We start from the raw sequence: 22,941 nt of genomic DNA on the forward strand, positions 1-22,941 counted from the left end.
ACCATCTCGAAAAGAACATGGAATGCCAAGAAACAGGAATTGCAAATCACTGTCGGCTGCATGATTACTGGGATCTCAAACAAGGAAAATATGGCTTACATTAAACACAGAATCCATAGATAATTTCTAATGCCATTTATCATCAGTTCTTTGACCTATTGGACGTTAAAACTGAAATTATGAAATTGTACTACCCTATTTCTCAACTTTAACAATAAATGTTATCCATATACCCAGTGATATCTCAGTTATCTGAATTAAAGGTAAAGCACTCTGCAATACAGTATACTCTAGAAATGTTATATAAATAATGTTCGCAGATGTTTGGAATATAAATGTCCTAGTCAAACCAAAAAATCATTGTCGAATGCTCCAGTATGATTTAAGCTAACTGTATTTTTATTTTCAACTTGTCATCATTTAAAAGTAAATATATCACCAAATGACATGTGCATGTCAGTGCGAATCATAAATCTACAAACATGAAAGACAATGGGAAAAATCACCATTATAAGCTATTTTAAACCTGTTGAAGCATATGTGTAATTTTCCAACACTAGTAAAACAAACCTTTATGATACAAAACTTATAATGCTCTTTGTCTGAGTGAACATAGAAAAAGTATCTATTTTCCATTTGTGAGATGTAAATGTATATACCTGATTTTCAATCCTCATGGTATCCCTGATAAAATATGTCACATTCCATGCAAGTTCCACTTTTGTTGAATTTAGGATTTTCATTTCATTAAATTCATTCTCAAAAAATTCTGATTATCCTTCAACTTTAGACTTCTAACCCTAGACTGATGACAGTTAATAATCCAGTTTCCTAATGTTCGTAGAGCATTCAGAAGTTTGATTTGGTGATACTTTTTCAGGTAAACAGGCTGGTGAAGATTTTACTAAGGGTGAATTATAGAAGGATAAATTTAGGTCACATTTCTAGGGTAAAGAACATAGATTAGAAATAGAAAAAAAAACCTTACTTTTCATGATAAGTACAAGATATATTGATGACTTGCAGAGCCATTTAATATATACATTTATTCTCCTTCTTCTGGAATAAGGAATCTCTAATGTCATTCAAGTAACAACTAAAGTAGTTAGAATATGGGGTAAAAAATAGGCACATGCAATTAATTCAACCTAAGGTTATGATATCATAAATGACAAGATGATTCTCAGAGAATAATGGCAGAGGGTGAAGATGTTACCAGGTGTTCATCCTCAGTGACTCAGAGTAAACTAAATACTTATTTTCAACAATGAAGAGAGAATAACAAAACAAAACAAAAGACAATCAGGAGGAAGAGGGAAGAAAGGAGCGGAGGCGGAAGAAGACAACCTCCCTCAGAAGAAGGTGGCAATATTATTAACCTACTCTCAACCTATGGCCAAATTAGGAAATCACCCTTTGTACTGAGCTTCATAGGAAAGAAATAATCTCTACCATTCACATCTTGACCAGGATTTTGAATAGTATTAACCATATAAAAGGGAGCCTTATATTGAATGGATTTTCACTGGACGATGAAAGGCAGAAACCCCTGTTGGATCTTCATATTATGATCACACAATTTATTTAAGGAGAGGTACTAAAATCAATCAGGTAAACACGAAAAATGGAAAAACACAGGATAAGTACACTGACATTCTGAGAGTGGAAATGAAGATTGACATGGGAAAACAGAACAGGAGAGCTAAGCTCCTTGCCTTCAAAAATCATGAAACAAAACAAACAAGCACACCAGATTGGAGAGAAGAAAATATACAACTTTCATTTGCCCCATTGACTAGCTCACTAGACAGGTACACCCATGAAATAGAGACGCTAATTAAACGTGTCCTGTTTGAGAGACGGCAGGAGCATGCAGCTTCCCTGACAACAAAAGGGTATTTCTCATCTTGTTGAACAGAGTGGAAGACACATTTTGGCTGCTTTCTTCAGACAGATGATTTCTTTTCTAATAAGCTCTCTAAATACACAGCCGGTTTTGAGACCTGAGGCATCCTTTGTAGGAATGCATTAGTCAAATGAATGAAACCCTTACATCTTACAAAAAAAGTGACAGTTTGTAACAAAATTAGAGGTTACTAGTTTAAATTACTAATCCTTTATAGGTGTAGATTGTAAGGTATCTGTCACAATTCCAGCTTCAATAAACTGAAGATGTAAGTCACTGAAGACATTTGTTTTAAAACAGGAAAAGGGAAAAATCTGTGACAGGGGAGTTCAAGCATTTGAGCCATGAAAATACTGCTGTCTGTTTTAATAAATTTCTTACTGTTAGCAATATGCTTTAAGAAAATTTAGTTTACACAAGGATAAACTGAGGTGATATCACATATTTTATTGATTTGTGATGTTTTTCATCTTGGTATATATCTAAGAATAGAAAATTCAACTAATTTTATTAAAGTTACTTATCTCCCAATGGAATTATATTAAAACAAAGATGTAAAACCACCCTCAAGAAATTGTGTGTGGATGCCTCTGTAGGATATTTTGCTAAATGAAAAGACTATTGACATTTTGCTTCTCAAAATATGAATCAGATTCGCTTCCAATGAGTGGATGTAAAATAATAACTACACAAATTCTAAATTTTACTAAATTCTATTGACTTAGTCATGTTATTAAAATATCCAAATATTTCATATGTCAGTCAAGGAGCTCACATAGCAGTGGAGAAATCCTAAGAGAACCAAGAAAAAGTTATATTTAGAGCTAGAATGTGTACGAGATTAAAAAAAAAAAAAAACTATTGCAGAGATGAAAAAACTTTGGCTTCTATTTATGATTTATACTGAACAATAGATTATTCCAATCTGAATAATTTTAAGGTTGCAACGATCTACATTAGGACGATGTCAACTTGTAATAATCTTCTGTTAGATGAAAAAGAAACTTCAGATGTAATTCTCAGACAGTTTTTTAAAAAGACCAAATTTGTCGTTGAATTAAAGACTCAATAATGTATGTGATTTTGTTACTTTTTTTTTTAAGCCTCTGTTACTCTTTTTTTTTAAAGCTTCTTCAGTGTTCTTTAACCTTTTATTCCTGATTCACCTCTGTCCTCCATAAAGAGAAAGACTGGCTCTCTAAACTTTTATTCACACTATCAGAAAAACAAAGATATCACAGAAGATTAGAAAACACACTGAATTTGGAATCAGAAGAACTGATTTAAATCCTAGTCCTAGTTTCTCTCCATATTATAAGGTGTATAAAACAAAGACTTTGGATTACATGATCTTTGAACATCTCTAGCTCCTAAACAGTAAATTATGTAACAGCTCGAAATATTATCCATTCTGGGTAAGTCTGCATTTCGTATAGCCTTAAATGCATATCTACGGTAATCACTCATTTTTAGGCATTAGTGAGTGAATAATTTGTTTGTGCTTGGGCTGGTAATTCTGCTATTATCCTACATCATATGTGAGTGACCTGGAAATAAGGAAGTAGAATACCTCTGACAATTACAATTTAAACATGCATAACATTCGAGAAATAATTCGGAGTTACCTGAGAGTAGGCCTATCAAAACAATTGGTTGAGGAGTAAATTTAAGTTAAAATAAAAAAAAAAAGTAGATTCTAACTTTTAAAATTAAAATGTCACATTATATATCCAAAGTTTTGTGTTTTTTTCTTGAAAATTAAGGTCATACAGTTTGATATATCGAAACCGGGCTAACATTCCAGAATAGAAGAGCCAATTACCTGCTGCGCCCTCCTTTTATTAGATGTGTTCAGTTTGTCTCTATCACCTGTGTTCCCAATGTTCATGCCTATTTCGATCAATTATCTTACCTACATAACTTCTTTATATAATCAGTTTGCACCAAAAGGAATTGAATTTAATAAAGATATTGTGTATCTATCAGAAAGAGGATGAAGACAGTAACAAACACATAGAAAAGAGTTAAAGAAGCAAATGACAGTGTGTTTCCAGAATCATTAGGTAAGTTCCTTGTGGATCAACAGGAATTTTAGTCTTTGTAGCAGATGTACATGTGTATATACATGATTTATATGAGATACACAAAATAAATTGTGTTCTTTTATCTCAGTGTCTCTCATCCATCAAATTCATTCAGATTACGAATATGTGTGTATGTGCACACGTGCTATGTAAATATAGGAAATGCTGAGTTTCATATATCATTCTCTTGCCAGCTTCATTATAGTTTCCTAGCACTTTATTACTCCTTAAACTGACAATAAAATTTCCAAGTCTAAACAGAACCCAGAATAATAAAGGGGTCACCTTGTAGGCTACTTTTTAGGCATAAAATTAACATTCTTCAGTCTTTCTTTGAGCATGTCCCTTCAAATGACAACAGGGCCTTTGGAAGACCTGAAAACACATTCTGTGGGATGAGATCTCTGATGCTTCAACAAGATCAAGATCATTCTCAATGGTGATAATAAGTATAATAATAATAATAAAAGTGGTGTCTTTTTAATAAAGGAGCTTTGGTTAATTGGAAAAATTAAGGAAGACAGAAAAAAATAGCACGTAAATGACTTTGAAGGGAAGATAAAAAGTTGCATTCTTGGTAGTGAAATATGGCCTATATAGGGCTGGAACAGAACTTTGTGTTTGGGGATATATATGTGCTTGTTTATAGCTATGTAAGAAAATGGGAGAGGTGTGATGGGAGATGAGGCTGAAAATGACTAAGAGGCTTGTAAACCAATGGTTTTTAAAAGGATATCCAGTAGAAGAATTTACTTAGGGACATATGATGATCAGATTAATGTTTTAAGAATGTTTTGGCTATGGTGTGGAGAATGGCTTGGGTGTGCGGGTCAAAAGTGGATAGATAAAACCAGAGGAGATTAACTTAATGAACTCCAGGGAGAAGAGTGTGCAAGTTAAATTGATGGTTTTCTGAGACAAAGGTGGACAAAATATGGAATCTAAAAAACCACGATGAGATGCCATCTCTCACAAGCTAGAATGTCTACTATTAAAACATCAAAAAATAGCAGATGCTAGTGAGGCTATGTATTATATAACTATTTGTGAATTCATTTTTATATACATCATTTATAATTATTCTTTCAACTTTCATAGTATATACAACAACTTTATTCCTTAAGGTTTGAGAGAAAGATACATAACCACATTTCCTGTTAGGCAATATATAACTAGCAAAAAAATAGCTTTGAAATTAAACTTTCATGGAAAATCATATATTTCTTACTATGGTTATAAAAATACTATTCAGGTAAGGCCAATTATGCATGACATACTATAAACCCTTCAGACACAAGAATGATTGATTATTAGGATCTCTATCATAGGGATTTCATAATAGATATGACTTCTCACAAATTAATCTAAAAATGCAATGCAACAGCAATCCAATTCTAATGTGTTTATTCTTCTAATAAGAGTCTAAAACAATTTTAGAAATAAAAATGCAAGATTTTCAAATAATTTTCAAATGAATGGCTGTGGAGTTCATACATAGAGATACGCTCTAATGCTACAGTACATTTTTAAAATATGTTCATGCGGCACAGATCCACAAAGAAATCCAAAGACTATGATGGGGACTCCATATTCACGCATACGTTTTGAGAGTTTAGTACCACAGAACAATAGAAATACCTACTCCATCACTAGAGAAATGAAAGACTATTTAATATTTAGGGTGGAAGTTAAATCTCTACATCAAACCATATACACATAAATGCATTCAGATCCATCAGAAACATAAATATTTAAAAGTAAAAGAAGTATTAAAAGAAAGAATAGAAAGTGTGTACATGTTCTGGATAAAAGACTTTCCTAAATATGACGTGATGTCCAGGAGCATTGACGGAAAAGACAATCAGATCTGACTACATAAAAAGCAAATCTTCTATATAGCAAAAATCATCAGAAACAAAGCAAATTCATTTGAAGGAAATGATTTTTTTTGTGCGTGTGGGGTGTATATCTTACAAAAACTCTATTTACAGTATATAAATAGTGCATAATAAGATCTTATGGAAAACAAAACACTTTAAGGAAAAAATAAGCATAGATCAAAATAAGACCCCTGGAAGAAGCAGAATTTTGAATAGTTAATTAAACATAAGAAAAGGTGTTCAAACTTCACAATACAGAAAATACACATCAAAAACAATTGGCAAAAGTTTATTAGTATCATGATGCCGATTTTGGCAATAGCATTAGGAAAAATTCAAATTCACATATTGAGCATTTTTTAAAAGTAGTCTTTTTGAAGGCAATCTGAAAGTACTTATTCAAAATTAAGTTTGAATACTCTTTAATCTAGTATTTTCACTTCATAAAATGCCTGGACTATCTAATACAGGCTTTGTTACCCTTATACTTGAAGATGACCACTAAGACATTATTTGCAATAACAAGACAAAATCAAACAAATTATGTTTCTCAAAATATAAATATTGAAATGAAGGATGTTATATTTACACTATGAGTGCAATCATTAAAAAAATGACATAGGTAAAATTAGCTGACACGGTAAGGTCTCAAAACTTGTTTAGTGAACAAAGTAAACAGCAGAAATGACTTTGTATGATACAATTCTACTACATATTGAAAAAACCCTAGTGTCGTACAAGTATCTAAGTTCATAAATAGGTAAATAGCTAATCAAACGATGGTATATCCACATAACAATATGCTATTCAGCCAAAGAAAGAATGTCTTATTGATATATGAAACAATATGGATGAATCTCACAATCATTGTGCTGAGTGAAAGACGACCGATCAAAAAGGGTACTTACTATGTACATAAAATTCTAGAAAGAGCAAACTAATTTATAATGAAGAAAACAAATCAGTAGTTGTCTGGTGATGGGAGAAAAGTGGTCAGGGTCTGGGGGAATAGATTACTGAGGGAATTAGATGACCATATGGAAAGAGTTGGAGGTCATATAGATATGTTCATTAGTTTGATTGTGATGATAATCAAAACTTTTGAAATTGTATATGCTGTATATATTTAAATATATAGAGTTTATTTTATGACAATTATAGCTTGAGCTTCTAAAAATGCTCTAGATGTACCAGTATGTAAATTTATAGAAAAATATTTGTATAGTACAGAACAAATTGATCGTCTATTAAGAGGGCTGTGGACTTTGAAGAAACAGGATAAAGAATCCTTTTCACTTTTTGGCATTCTGACTGCTGGATTGTGAGTGAAAAGTGCAGCAAGGACAGAAGTTAGGAGGCTACTGAACTAATTCAAAAGAAAGATGCCTGGATCAAACTTAGGTGCCCTCAGCAAAGCTAATAAAAGGTAGCCCACTCTTGGACATACCTGGAAGGTGTATTCAACAAGACTTTCTGATTTATTAGTTATGATGGAAGGAAAGGAATCAGCAACAACTAATGACTCCAAGATGTTTATTTTAAACATGTGAAAAATAAAGTTGTCATTAAATGAGATTACAGAAGTGGATTTGAGGGATACAATGTGAAGTTTATTTCAGGGCATTCTAGTTTCAATATTTTTTTTAAGATACAAAAGAAAAAGAAAGTAAGCAGTTGGACAGGGGATGATATCAATTATGTTAACATGTCCATATATGTTAAGCCATGAAACTATGTGAGCTCAACAAGGAAGTAAGGGAAGAGAGTAGAGGACTAAGGTCTGAGCCTGGGGTATTTCATTATTAAGACGGATGAAGAAAAGGAGCAAGCAAAAGAGAATGAGTAGGTGAGGGAAAAAAAGAAACGTTAAAACACCAATTAAATAATTACTACATTGGTAATTCACCTTAGTATCATTTTATTTTACAGGCTTGTGATTACATAATATGACATGACAAAATAAGTATCTACTGAAAGCCTGGCTGGAGAGGCTGATATTGAGGTGAAGGGTTTCTCAGTTTCACTGCTGCCAATGTTTTGCTCAGGATATTTTGTAGTGTGTTATCCTATCCATCGTAGTGTGTTAAGCAGCATTTCTGGCCTTACCCACTTGATACCTGAAGTAGTCTCCCGGTTGTAACAATCAAAAATATCTCCAGATATTTCTAAATGAGTGGGAAATCATACCTACTTGTGCTCTCTGATGCCTGCCTCCTCCATATACCCTAAATTTCTTAAGGTCTTTAATGAATCTCTGCCACGAAATTTGTTGAATACTTCCTTGTCATCATTCACTTGATCTCTTAGAAGTATACTAAAATTATGACCCTGATCTCTTTCTCAAAATATTCTCCTCTCTCAGTTTTTGTAACTCTACATCTTCTTATTTTCTCTGAATGCACTGACTACTCCTTGTCATCATTTTTATTTTGCTTGGGAGATTGGTTGCAGTCCTTCTTTTCCTCCTTTCTTCTCTTACCGGTAATCTAATCTGGCTTCATAGTTTTATGTACATCTTCTACTCTGCTATTCTTTAATGTGTATCTCTAGCCCAGAATATGTTTGTGTATGTATGTGTATATATATATATATGTATGTGTATATGTATATCTACACATATAAATATATATACATAATACATATAACATAATTTAATGTTATGCATATAGCATATATACATAAATATATATATTTATGATTCATGTCCTCTCATAACTCATATACATGTATATATATAAAATAGTATTACTTCTTTCTCATCACAACTCAAATCTTCTCTCTTCAAATTGGCCTTTACTCATCTTATCTTGGGAATTGCATTATCTGAATTTTTCTTTCTTAGTTCATTATTTAATTCCTTTAATACATTTTTAAAAATTGGAATTTTCTGTATTGATCTACTTATGAGTTTAATTAACTTTCTCTTTCTTCCCTAGAAAATAAGCTCCATGAAAGCAAGATTCCAGTTCTATTATTATTATTGTATTCCAAAAACCCAACACCAAAACTAACAAGTAGGCTTTAAATAAGCCTTTGGGTATGAATGAATAAATTTTGACTGGTTTCCCCTAAAATGCTATGCTTTTTATTAATAATTTCCTCAGCATTATTTATTGTAGACTCATATAATAATTATCACTGGTATATTTTTAATGAGTAAATATTGTTTAATTAAGGAACTAAAAATCCATGATAGCAAAGTGTCAAATTTATACCTCTTTGACTTGTTTAGTAAAATTTTGACTAGATCATAACTGTTACATTATCATTTACCAGAGTCAATATGTATTATTGAGTGCCTGTCTTGTGCAATTAACAACAATAAAACTACAAATTGTAATGATGTAATGAACTGATAGCTTTAGATTTTTTCCACGTAATCATAATAAATGATTGTAACTCTGATTTGAATGAACTCAGATGACTATCAATTTTTAGCAGTACCCAAATGTTCTGAAACAATACTTTTAAGTGGTTTTGTACACACACACACACACTTATTTGTGAGTGCATATGCACACCTATGCACTTTTGTGTGTGTGTGTGCGTGTGTGTGTGTGCTTGTGATACACAGAGACTCATATATTGGGTATGAGGTTTATACCTCAATTAAAAATTGAGACCTGTTAGGAATAACTTAAATAGATATGTTGCTAAAAGTGTTTTGGGAAAACAAAAAGACGTAATCAACTTTTTGAGAAAAAGATATGATTATTAATCAGTAAAATAATAAGCATGTTTATCTTGAACATACTATTTACAAAAATGAGAACATACCACAAAATGACATCTCATATTTACTTTTCAAAGTCAAGTAGATCAGATAAATCTGAGTATTTGTTTTGCTTAGGAATATTTAGATTTTTAGTGGTAAAAATTTAATCTGTACTTTTAGAGTTATTTGCATTTTTCCCAACATTAACCTACTTTATAGTGTTTCCCCTCATATACTTTTTCGTATAGAATCTCATACTAAAAATGATAAATTGCCCAAGAGCATGTACAATTGTTGCATAATGCTGTTATATTCTGTTCTGGGTACTAAAATTAAAATTCGGAAGTCTCATTATGCCTTATGTACAGATTAAATCATGTCACTCTTTTAAGTTTTAAATTATTTATTTTCTTAAAGGAAAAAAATCCATTCCTTTTGTATAGCCCAGAAGATTAGAAAATCATAAGTATTTCTAATTATAAACAAATTGGTCTGCATTTGAAATTTAAATTTATAATAATTATTAGTATTCTAACCATTTTCATAGATTACAGAAGAGTATTTCCTTCACAATTTCCAAAATAATAATAATACTAATAATAATGAAACAGGATCATATGGAAAAATAACCATTTTTTTTTGGAATGGACTTCATTTAACATTTAGTTGTCTGAATAATATTCTTCTGGTTTTTGATGCAACAGATTTTATACTCTTTATGGAAATTGAACTATTCCAACATTTTTAGTATCTGCAAGTATGTTTTTAAAACATCCTGCTACCACATGGCTAACTGCTTCCATTTGGTTCACTGATAATGGAGTTACAACTAATGTATTCATAGCTTGATTTGTGGATTTTTCTCTCCCTTGTCTATTGATTCAGAGATAGAAATCAATGTGCCATGATTAGTCTAGGGAAAAAATCTTGAGTTTTATTTTTCAAGGGGTGGGGAAGTCTCAATCAGTATTATTTAATATTTGTGTCAAAACTTACAAGATGAATTAGATTGCATGCTCCTTAAACTAAGGGATGACTAGCGTGTTACTGTTAGAAGAACCAATGTTTACATGGCAGAGTAATTCATAAGATAGAAAATCAATTATTAATACATAAGACAGATTTCAGAGGAATAAACACAAATTGTCCAGATAATAATTGGATAGATATATGATATGCCATACATCTTTTGGAAATCAAATATATTTATTATCTCAAAGGAATTGTAGAAATTGTGTACTTCAATATTATAGTTGTTTTCAGATGAGTAAGCTGAGACTCAGATATGTGATATATCTTTCAAGTTAATTGCTCTACAATTCATATTACTCACTAAGGTGGTAATAATAGATTTAGTCTGTCTTTATAATATTGAAATATCAGGAATACAATAAGATTTAGGAAGCAAAGTTAAATAGTTGCTTTTATCAGTGCAGCTCTAAAGTATTTTTAAAAATAATGTATTGGCTAGAATAGTTAGGAAATTTGGCTTATAGTGCTAAAACTCATGGCTCAGAGGTTCCAAACATATAATTATGGCATTTAGTTAGTTATGATGGACTCCTTAGTAGAAAATGCACTCCTACTGTTATCCATTTTTCCTCTTTGTGAATGCTATTAGTCATGAGAGATTTAAATAGAGAGGTGAAAACAAAAGCAAAACACAGGAAGTCTGGATGATATAACACAAGTTATTACTATCATTAAAAGAGTAAATAAAGTTTTATATTCTATTCAAATAAGTCTAATCAAGCTTTGCCATTGAATATGAAAAATTATATAACACATTAATAAAGATAAAATATGTAAAAATATATACATATAAATAAATATTCAAGTAAAATACATAAATACATTTCTGTGTATAAGAATGAAAACTTAGTTACCAAACATTGAGTGAATTTGGCTTAAAATCTACAATAAATTTTGTGAATTCTGTTCACTAGATCAGCGGTCCCCAATCTTTCTGGCACCAGGGACCAGGTTCATGGAAGACAACTTTTCTACGAATGGGGTGGGTGGGGGATTAGATTCTCACAAGGAACTCAGCAATCTAGATCCCTTGCATCCACAGTTCACAGATTCCTCCCATGCACAGTTCACAATAGGGTTTGCGTTCCTGTGAAAATGCAATGCCACCATTGCTCTGACAGTGTGCAGAGCTCAGATGGTAATGCTCCCTCACTAGCTGCTCACCTCCTGTTGTGCAAACAGGTTCCTAATGGCCACAGACTGATACTGGTCTATGGCGTGGGGGTTGGAGACCCCTGAACTAAAGGACAATCAATTTCCCCAAAGCACAAAGCTAAATAAAAACAAAGACTTTTCTTGAAAAATTATGCCCAAATTAAAGATGTGTCTATCTTTACCAATTATAAAATGCAGATATGTAATTTGCAAATAATGTTTAATGTGCTAATACGAAGCAGAGAACATTTTGCCAATCATCGTTATTAATGTCATCACCATCATCAACAGAATCATCCTGCTATTAATAGCAAGCATCTAAATAGTACTTCCTATGTACCTAGACAGTTAAACATTAGTATATAAAATACATATAATTAATGTATATTATTTATTAGTTACATGTAATTATATACAATTAATTTTAGTATATAGTTAATATACTAATATGTAAACTGAATCATCACTAGAACCTCTTGAAATAGAGTACCAAGAAGCTAAGAGGCCAGTAAGCAACAGGAATAAGATTCAAACTCAGCCAATATAACTCCACAGTATGTACTCTTTATTCATTCATTAACAACAGATGCCATGTTACCATAGAAGCAATGTTTTCAACAGGCAGATTTCTGTTTTAGAGCTAACGAAAGTTAATCGTAGCTATTGTGTTCGAGGAAATAGGAATTGAACAATTCTGGTATACATGGATTTTTACTCAAAGGTTTCATCTAAGTTAATCTAAATCTGAATTTGAAAGCTACAATAGCTTATTTTAAAACCAGCATATTGCCATCTACTGCTGATAAAATTAAAATATGTTCCAGACTTGCATCAAATGGATTCATGTAGTTCAAGTGTTTATGGTAGATGCTAGTAGAAAAAGTAGGGAGGACTTCTAGATAGGAACCTCTAATTTTTGTTAAACACAAAGCTTCAATTACATCCTGCTGGGACAGCACTTGACTTTTTGGTTGTACAGGAATGGGCCAGGCCCTATAAAAATACATATTTATCTGTCATTTTCCTTCCAGGTTACTTAAAAATATCAAACACACAATAACTTGACATGCCCTAAAACAAAAAGGGATAATCTACAACCATAAGTTGAAACAACAAAAAGGGATAGTCTACAACCATAAATTGAAACATGTTCCAGTTTATTTTTCTCAAAAACCATGATTATCAACATGTCCATCATACACAAGTGCACAATATTTCTGTTTTGGATGTTTCCTGAAATATAGTTATCAGGAGTCAGAAGAAATGGTTATACCATTGAGTTGATATCCTGCCCTAGAGTAGAAGTATATTTATGATAATGTAAGAAGAGAAACAATTATCCCTGCATTACACTACTTTCTAATGTAAAAATAATGTGATGTTTCCCAATCTCATCTCATGATAAAAAGGCTTATATTCGTAATAATTGTAAAGCACTATGGAGCAGATGTTCTGGAGATGTTAGGTATCATTCATTAGCATTATTATACTATATATAAGTCAAATACATTAAAGCAAAAACATAAAAGCGTACAACTAAAATAAGTCATGTACAGCTATGAGAATGAATGAGCAGAGAAATACATTATTTTTATACAAGGAAAATATTGGGAAAATAATTGAATATATTAATTAATATAATTAGATATTGCAATAGATGCATTTTATTTAAAAAGCAGCTGGTGGAAAGGTATGGACTTTCAAATATATAACGGTATTTACTTACAATCAAGCCACTGTTTGCTTGCCTTTTTTCTCTGCCATGGATCCTTTTGTAGAAAATTCCGCCTGGATTAAACTGAGTACTCCAAATAATCATATCTCTTTGATAATATACATCCATCCCTGTTATCCTTGAATTATGTTCAATATGAGAAATTTGTTGATGATCGCCACTGTAGTTGAATGGATATATAAAACCCAGGATATCAGTGTCATTAGCAATGTAGAGAACTTGATCTTCAGAGCCTGGAGATTATTATAATAAAATACAAAAATAAAGTAAATTTCAACTAATGTTAAAAGCAATAATTGTACTTTTAAATGATCTTGAATTATTATTCTTAATACAGTTTTTCCTCAAAAATCAACCAGCTTTATATTATCTTTTAGTCTTTACGGCTTATTATTTCTGATATCCACTTAACTAAATATTTATAATAATTATTGATAGAGGTTTTCTAATGCCAATCTTTCCTTATGGCTAGAAATTATGTACATATAGATGTCCTTTTTATGAAGAGAGATTATTATTTGATAAGTCACAATACAGTAGGTTATAATGCATCAATTGTCAATGTCCAGGTGCTATGTTGTATACTCATTAAGCTTCTAAAGTTTCTGAGTACTTAATTTATGAACCTGAGTGATCATTACTTTAGGCTAAGAAATAAAAATTAAGATATGAAGAATCTTCCTCTTACTGTATTTATACATCTTAAGTACTTATTAACTTTTAGCATAAAAAGATATCAGCATTTATTACATTAAAGTTCTATAATCTCTAAATTATCTAGAATCCTGCTAAGTGAAACATTCTAAATTTTTGACATCTACAATAGAATACTAATATCATTTTCATACTGACAAGTAAAACCCTAAAGCAAATGCCAAAAATATCAATTAAAATATTAATGAAGCCCTAAAGAGAGGTTGGATTGCAGATACAGTTTCTGCAAATAAATAATAATAATAATACCCCATGAGATGCCTTTCAGCTCTGTAATGTTAATAGCTCTCATTAACATTATATAATGCATGAATGCTCATTATGTGTCAGACGCTATGTTAAGCCTTTCACAGTTTATCTTCACTTCTTATAACTATGGAAACTGAACTGAGACTCAGACACTTTAGTGAATTCCTCGAGACCACACAGTCTAAAAGGTGCTGTGCTGGGATTCCAATCCAAGTATATCTAATGCTATAGCCCACAGTTGATCCATTACGTCATCCTTTTCTTCTTGTAATAACAATCTTATTATAATAATAATGTCCAATCATACCTTGCAGCTAACAATATTGAAGTTACAATATTATTTAGCATAAACATATGAATATTAAAATTTATACCTACAATTGCCCAGAACCATAGTTTATCATTTAATCTTTTTGTTTGTTTGTTTGTTTGCTTGTTTTTCTTTTTTTGAGATGGAATCTTGCTCTGTCACCCAGGCTGGAGTGCAGTGGTGCAATTCTGGTTCACTGCAACCTCTGCCTCCTGGGTTGAAGCGATTCTTCTGCATCAGCCTCCCAAGTAGCTGGGACTACAGGTGCACACCACCACGCCTGACTAATTTCTGTATTTTTAATAGAGACGGGGTTTCACCATGTCGGTCAGGCTGTTCTTGAACTCCTGACCTCGTGATCCACTCGCCTTGGCCTCCCAAGGTCCTGGGATTACAGGCGTGAGCTACTGCACCTGGCCTATCATTTAATCTTTTTAAAAAATAATATTAGTAAGTGGAGGAGTTCTAAATTTGAAAGAAAGATCTTGTTTTAAAACCCTTAAAATCCTTACTCAAAATTCCTTTCTCCTTATAATGCTAATATTTAACCTTTTATTTTTATCCCAGGGGCATAATTTTTATCATATTCCCTTAGAGCAGACCATCAAGAGAGATACTTCACATTCTATCGCACTGGCTTTTAAACTTTTACCCCTTTTGAAAAATTGTTTTGAACACTATGTGATTTTAACAGTAACCATGTATTTCATAGTCATTTCCATAAGCCATATAAGATTAAATTCATTAATATTAACTCACCAATTGGTCAAATTAATAATCATTAAAAATATTTTTATTTTATGAGAAATGAAGCTGTCGCTGAAATGAAACAGCAAATGGTTTTCTCCATAAAATGTTTACAACAAAATTGTAATAGTATTTGCGATAGTGGTTATAATCTTACCTTTTGCTATGCAGGTGTTATTTCTTTCTTGAAAATTCTGGTCACACACACATTTATATGATCCTTCCACATTTATACATTGATGGGAACATGTGCCAAACACCAAACATTCATTGATGTCTAGAAAAGAAGAGCTCAAAATAGCATCATCAGAACCCCAGTTCATACTCCTATTCTTACCACATTTCAAAAAAGCAAAATTATTTTTCTTTAACATATTACTAGTTTTTATTGTCCTTTCACATGTTTAATCTGTGACTTGCAGTGCCATATTTGTGAAAGTATAATCATTTTTCACAATGTTTGTGCTAGAAGATTCATCAGTTGCCATTGCTTTTATTAATCCACTTAGAATATTAAAACATCAATTTCAAACTTCCCTGAGGCTTCTTTTTTTCTGTTTTAAAATGTTTACTTATTTTTTTACCTTTTAAGTTCAAGGATGCAAGTGCAGGTTTGCTACTAGATAAACTTGTACCCCCATTGGGGTTTGTTGTATAGATTTCCATTCACGCAAATAGACCTGCCTTGAGGTTTTCTTCTAAGCTGTTTGTGATGACCTACCTTCATGCCTTTGCAGATGTCATGGGCTATTCTTTCATCCTGTAATGCCCTTGCCCACGTTTCCATACAGAATTTCTACTCATCTTTCAAGATCCACCTGAAATAAAGCCTTCCTTGATCTCCACGATATATGAGTGTGATGATTCATCACTAGTTCCTCCAGTCTTTGCTCTCCTGGTGTTTCTTTCTTACACTGTTGTTATATTTCAGGAATGTGGTTACATATTCATATCTTCTACTTGAATGTCAGTCCCTTGAGGACATAAATTATGATACATTCCTTTTTCATTGCCAGATTTTGCACAATGACTGGCAGAGAACAAAGATTTGGGTGCATCTCTAATACACTTCTGGACTCATATATATGAAGTGACTATGTAACAAGAAGGGCTGTATTGAGATTATGTGAATTAAGCAAGCAAAAAACTGCATGCCTATATATGAATACATAACTCTAAATCACGAGCATAAATAAATAAATCACAGGCAGTATTCATGTGATTTAATTAGAGTCATGTAGTTTGGCACATGATTCTAATTTTAAGGGCTTATGAAGAGCCAGGATTGAGGCCAGATTATTCTAGGGAACTGTCTAACCTTCTTCTCTTTTCCTCCTCTACTTTTGTGTTTAACCAGCATATTTCCCCTGCCTCATTTTATCACTTATAATCTCCTAATTACTTAATAAATCTGTGAGATAAATCCTTCCCTTGAATAAGAGAACTTAAGAATCAGCACAGTATGAATAACTATTTTTTGCGTAGCACACAACAATGTTCTAAGGCTCAGTGGTAGTGACACTTGTAAATCACAACATCAGGGCTTAAACTCAGGTTTTCTGATTTTGTTGACTTTACTGTGATACTTTGCCTAAGAACACATAAGTATTTTCAGGCAACACATTGCTATTTGATTGAAATGTAGAGTAAATAGATGCAGAAAACTGTATTTAGTTGTTTTTAATAAATATTTTACAGGAATGAAGTGGAATGCATCTTGTCAGTACTTAACCATCACAATTACAACAAATATTTCTGATTTGTTCAGCATCTGTAACTTTGAACAGGCAATTATTTGTCACTATGGTTTCCCTTTGGTACAGAATCCAAATAAGCAATATTCTGCATGATTTGATAAAACCTCAACTTCCTCACTTGTCTCCATACTGGCCCAAAGCATCATTTTCTCCTCATCTCTGGAAATCCTGGATCATGAGGTTTTGAAGGGGATGGAGGAATTCCACACATGCCTAGTACCCAAAACAGTACCTGGCACTCAGCAACTGTTAATCCCCTTCTACTTTCTTCCATCATTCCTCTTTACTTTTTTCCCTTTAGATATTCTAATTGAAGTGTTTGGGCTTTAACATCAAACAGCAATTTCTTATGCATTTTTTTTCAGATACATAAGTGAAGGGTACAAACACATTTAAATTTTTGGATTATAGAATCCAAGTTGTCTTACCCTTCTTTGACACTGAAATAGAACTATTTTAATAGATGAACATTTTATTAGAGTTCAGAAGTTACTCATTTGTCCTACAAAATAATATGAAAAAGTAGATTCATAGCAATTTAAAATAAAGAATGTAGTGTGCAGGTTATATTTGCTGTGGAATACAATTAAAAATTAAGAAAAGTTGAAGAATATAATTTCTAAATTTAGTACATACATACAGAAAAAAAACCCACTCACAAATAAATATTAGAAAATAAATGTTATTGAAATTAAAATCTTGAAAGAATTGTGTATGTGTGTGTGTTTATATGTAATTGGTAGAGCGTTGGAAAAATAAATACCATAGTTTGAAAGATAATTCATTTGTTAACTAAAATACAGGAATCCTAGATTGTCAGCTTTCAATCTCACGGTAATGGAAAAATGAAATGTCACGAATAATCCAAATACACATATAACTCAAAATGTAGATAAACATGACGTGACTACACTTATCCCCCTTTTGGGTGAGTAGAATCAATTCATTTAAATAATTCCATTTTGATTAACACAAAGTAAAATCATTTTTCTTAGCCCCAAAATATCACAGAGAGACATAACAAAAGCAAGCTGGTAGGTAAAAGCATTTGAAGACTTGAATTTAGCCTGGATAAGCCAGACTTAGTTATTTTAAGTTTGGCTGTACTTACAATAATGTGAATATGAATACAAATAGCAGTTTTATTGGAGAAACTTGCAGAAAGTGCATATGGGTCTGCATTTCATGGTTCTATAGTTAGAACACTGATGTAGATTATATTTACTTACTTACTATAAGATTTTGGCTATCCTACATGCTCAATTTTTAAATGATCTCAAGTAAGTTGACAGATTTATGTAGATCCTGACTTTGAATTTTTAAAGACACATTATGATGTATTTAAAACATGATTTTAGGACAAAAGCCCATGCCTCTCTAAATGTGATTTACCTATTTCAGTATTGCAAATGCCACACTCAAGAGAAATGGGTCATCATGAACATATTTTTTTTTTTTTTCATGAAGCAAGACTAATTCTCCAATAGTTCCTGAACCAGCAATTTCATTATTTGCATTTCAAAACAGTATTGTAGCAATAGAATTGAAACTCCTGCAGCTCTGAATTTGCTATAGAAAAAGCTTTGTAGCCTCTGTCGTGGTTAGCTTAGCTGCACAAACAAACAAGCTCTTGACCCCAGAGACTTTCATTCTCATAAGTGAAATGGTATCCCGTACATAGACATCATTTTGATGAAAATCAATCCCCTGTGATTTCACAATTTAGAAGTCTTGGAAGTCTTTTCATAACCCAAAGATTTACGAGCAAGCTGTTGAGGAAAAGTACTCTACCTTCACATTGTCTGTTTTTCATGTTTCTCTGAAATCCAGGCTTACAGCGACAGAAAACAGATGTTTTTATTTGATTACAATATGCATCGTCTCCACATGGATTCACATTATCTTCACAGGTATATTCAGTAGGAGCTGGGATTTAAAAATATGATCAAAACTAATATAATTCTAATTCCTGAAGTGGGGAGTTTACTTTTTAAAAATATTTGAAAAAGTATTGATTACTCCACAGATAACTATTTTTGAGTATATAAGGTTAAGGTCTTCTCTCCATATAAGCCCCATGTCTTATAAATGTATAGAAATATAAAAACTGAATTCATTAACATTAAATACAGATTAGACCAAGCTGCTAACAGCTGATATTTAGGGTTGCTCTTAAGCTATAATATACTTTTTTAAAGTAAGTCAGGAGTCAATGATTCTAATGACAGGCTATCTTTATTACAGTACTATATATAAGTACTACATCTTTCTCTGAGAGCCAAAGCATTTCCTATAAGCTACTTCAAAATTGAGGCATTTATTGCTAACCTATGCTTAATATTTGTAAACTCAATCAAGGGTACTGCTAAGTTACTCAAGCAAGTCGGCTAAATCAGCAGTTTAAATTTCATTTTTTTATGATGGACAGACATATGAAAAGTAACATTTGAGTGTGTAATGCGCTCAGAATGGTTGTTTATAAGCTGCAATGTTCTGGGACAGACAAAAAGTTACTTGTAATTTCCAGGAGAGCAGTTGCAATTTTACTGCTTTATCTCCCATTCAGGAAAACATGTTAGAAGATCTTCTCTTTTAAATAAATGAGAGGGACATTATTATAAGGATAACATTATATTATCTCTAAGTTACTTAAAGTAAATTTTTGACAAATATGAGAACTTTATAATAATTGCAACTATTATTTGTCCCCACTGACTTGAATATTTTACAATTAGTTAAAATAGGTCAGTGGCATGATACCACAGTTTAGACACATGTAGCCATATCCCGGTGGGTATTGCTTCATCCCTAAGTTAGTAACATTTTAGATGCATAAATAAAAATAAAAGAAAAGATCCAAAAGTAGGAAATATTGTGTGACTTCTGTAAGCAAACTGAATTTAGGATCATAAATTTAATTACTTTTATCTAATACAAAAAAGTCAAATGCCAAGCATTAGTTAAATATAAACTATTCACAATCAGGATGTAATAACTCAAGTATCATGGCACTCGAGCTAAAAAAAAAAACCACATCTTCTATAAAAATGATTTGGCAATGGATTAATTTTTTTAAAAAATCATTGACTAAATTAAGACCTTTACTACCATTCAACTAAATATCACTGTTTATAAAATTTAAAAACACTACATTTGTCTAAGACAAATTACTAAATGATATAGATTACATTGCTGACATCAATTTCTATATTTGAATATTGATTTCTCAGCTTCTGCTTTAACAAGGGTACTCATTACAAAGTCAACCTTGTCCACTTCATACTGTCTGAAATTAACTTAAGTAGTATTCTAAGGTTGCTTTGGCAAAGGTTTTTGAAAAAGGGCATCAGTAAAGCATATTTTGAAGAGCAATATTTACATCCAGAAAATTTTAGTCATATACAAGCAGAAGTTAGACTTGTGTATCCCGGTACTTTGCTTAACAGAAAACAAGCTCACCTATTCTGCATCCTTGCTCATCTGAACCATCTCCGCAGTCATCAAGTCGATCACACTGGAGATCCATAGGGATGCATTTTTTATTACTACAAGCAAACTCATCCTTTTTACAAGGCCTTGCTTTATATATCAGCTTACCTATAGAGGCATACAAAAAATGATTAGTGCTCCACAGAATCAAAACACACTATTGAGCATGTAATATCTCCAAAATTTTACTAACTACTATGAAAAACATGGGTTTATAATCCTTGATTTGAAGCTCTCAAGGTCAAATTTTTAAACATTCTGAAATTTTTAGATTTTAGGAAAGTGACAGTGTGTTTACTTTAACACTGATATCTACAGAAAATTTTAAAAATATTTACCCTAAGTGGAATTTTTTTAGAGGATGATATTAAATGGCTCCAATTAGATCAGGTCGAGCTTTGTCTCCAATGATTTTGTTGCAAACATAAGTCTTTTGCATTAAAAGGTTTTTGAACTTCAGAATTTGGAAAAAGGAATTGCATATACATACAATATATATAAGCTCCCTTTCTTCAACGAATTAGGTCTTTAAACAAGGAGCATTTTAAAATCTCTATATTGCTTCTCCGGGATTAATATTTTCTAGAATAAAGTGGTTAGTGGGAACTATGGATAAAGGTGCACAGCTATAAGGCAAATGAAATGCTGGTGGAATACTTTTATACCTTGTCAGAAGATCAAACGTCTGAAAATAATGCTCTCAGACATCCACATAAGAAATATATTTTTTAAAAATATTTGTACTCCAAGTCATCAGAGAACCTTGTAGCCATCACTGAATTATTTCACATTAAACACATTTACCACTACAGTGATCTTCATCTGAGTTGTCCCCGCAGTCATCAATCCCATTGCACATTTGCTCAGACTGTAGGCATATTCTGTTATTTCTGCATCTGTGAGGTCTTGTGGATGGACAAAGAAATTTGACTGAAGAAAAAGAAGAAAAAACAAAGAAGCTCTTTCGGGTACATTGATTTATGAAGAACATTCTCCCTTTTTCTTTTATTCTTTCTTTTCAAAACCATAAGCTAACTTTTCTAAATACCTTTTTTTGCTATGACAATTGCCTACTAGTGGCTACCAGAAAAATATGTGATGATTCTAGTTATTTATATTAACTACAGAAAAATGTGCACAGCTGAGGATCTTCAAGGAAATAAGAAAGAGCCAAACTTTATGGTCTCATTTCCAGATGCCTTATGTTAGCTGACTTTACTTAGTGTACCAAATTAATTTATGCCTACAATTATGCAATATGGCAGGACACTTAGCTATCTCAAAGAGCAATTTCACACAGCCTAGAGCCAGAGCAAGCATATGTTACAGGTCCAAAATTGAAAATAGGTCATTCAGTGAAAACAAACAAACAAAAATCCCAACAGTATTATAGCTTTATTTCTTACTCTTTGTCTCTGTAAACAAAGGTTTAGATATGTATCTGAGGCACATAGATGATCTTAGCTATTCATTTTTAATGTGCATGTTTTTGTGTGTATTTAAAAAGACCACAATGAAAGCCAGGGAATTTTACATTTGTCTCCTCTATTACTATCTAATCTGAAGACTTCCACTCTTAAAGCAGGAAGTATCTGTCATTAGTCTTCATCCTTAGATGTGAAATTATCCAGGACTCTGTCGGTGTTCCCCTGATGTTCTCACACTTGAATTCTTTGCTTATACATGTTTATTCACTCTCATTGATTTACTTTCCACTACATCCTGAAGACTTTCAATTCTCTATCTAGTTCAAACATCTCACAATTGGTTGTACGACATCCCCTCAACAGTTTCAAATTTAACAAGCTCATCACTCTTTTATCCTTTATATATTGAAAATATTTTAAAGTCAAACACACACTGTCAATTTACATTATTTCCTGTTTACAGTATGTTTATCTGGCTACAATCTGGTAAATCCAGGAATGCCTGTAACTCCTGGGAACACAAATCCTTCAGTTCCTTGAGTAAGCCATGGTTTGCCCTGCCCAGAGCCTTCACATATCTTATTTCGTTTGTCTGCAATTTTGTGTCACACTTCCACTCCCAACCTCAATTCTTTTCACCTATTCAGCAGCTAAATATTTCCCAGGCCTGAACTAAAATGTAATTTCTCATACCCTATGATTGATAAAATCTTTCTGTTCCATACTTTTACAAATTACCAT

The 22,941-nt window shown here is 32.1% G+C and overlaps 1 protein-coding gene across 1 annotated transcript in view; it reads right to left on the reverse strand.

Annotated features, from left to right (window-relative positions):
- The window catches only part of LRP1B (LDL receptor related protein 1B), a 1,897,925-nt gene that overhangs the window by 103,995 nt on the left and 1,770,989 nt on the right, over positions 1 to 22,941 (reverse strand). Inside the window, exons 73-77 of the mRNA XM_073019651.1 lie at positions 21,578 to 21,703; positions 20,744 to 20,881; positions 19,076 to 19,210; positions 15,685 to 15,804; positions 13,499 to 13,740 (exon numbers count right to left, since the gene is read on the reverse strand). Coding sequence (XP_072875752.1) covers positions 13,499 to 13,740; positions 15,685 to 15,804; positions 19,076 to 19,210; positions 20,744 to 20,881; positions 21,578 to 21,703 — 761 coding nt within the window. The remainder of the gene's footprint in view (positions 1 to 13,498; positions 13,741 to 15,684; positions 15,805 to 19,075; positions 19,211 to 20,743; positions 20,882 to 21,577; positions 21,704 to 22,941) is intronic.

This window comes from Chlorocebus sabaeus, chromosome 10 (assembly GCF_047675955.1).
Source record: "Chlorocebus sabaeus isolate Y175 chromosome 10, mChlSab1.0.hap1, whole genome shotgun sequence".
In the NCBI taxonomy this organism is placed as follows: domain Eukaryota; kingdom Metazoa; phylum Chordata; class Mammalia; order Primates; family Cercopithecidae; genus Chlorocebus; species Chlorocebus sabaeus.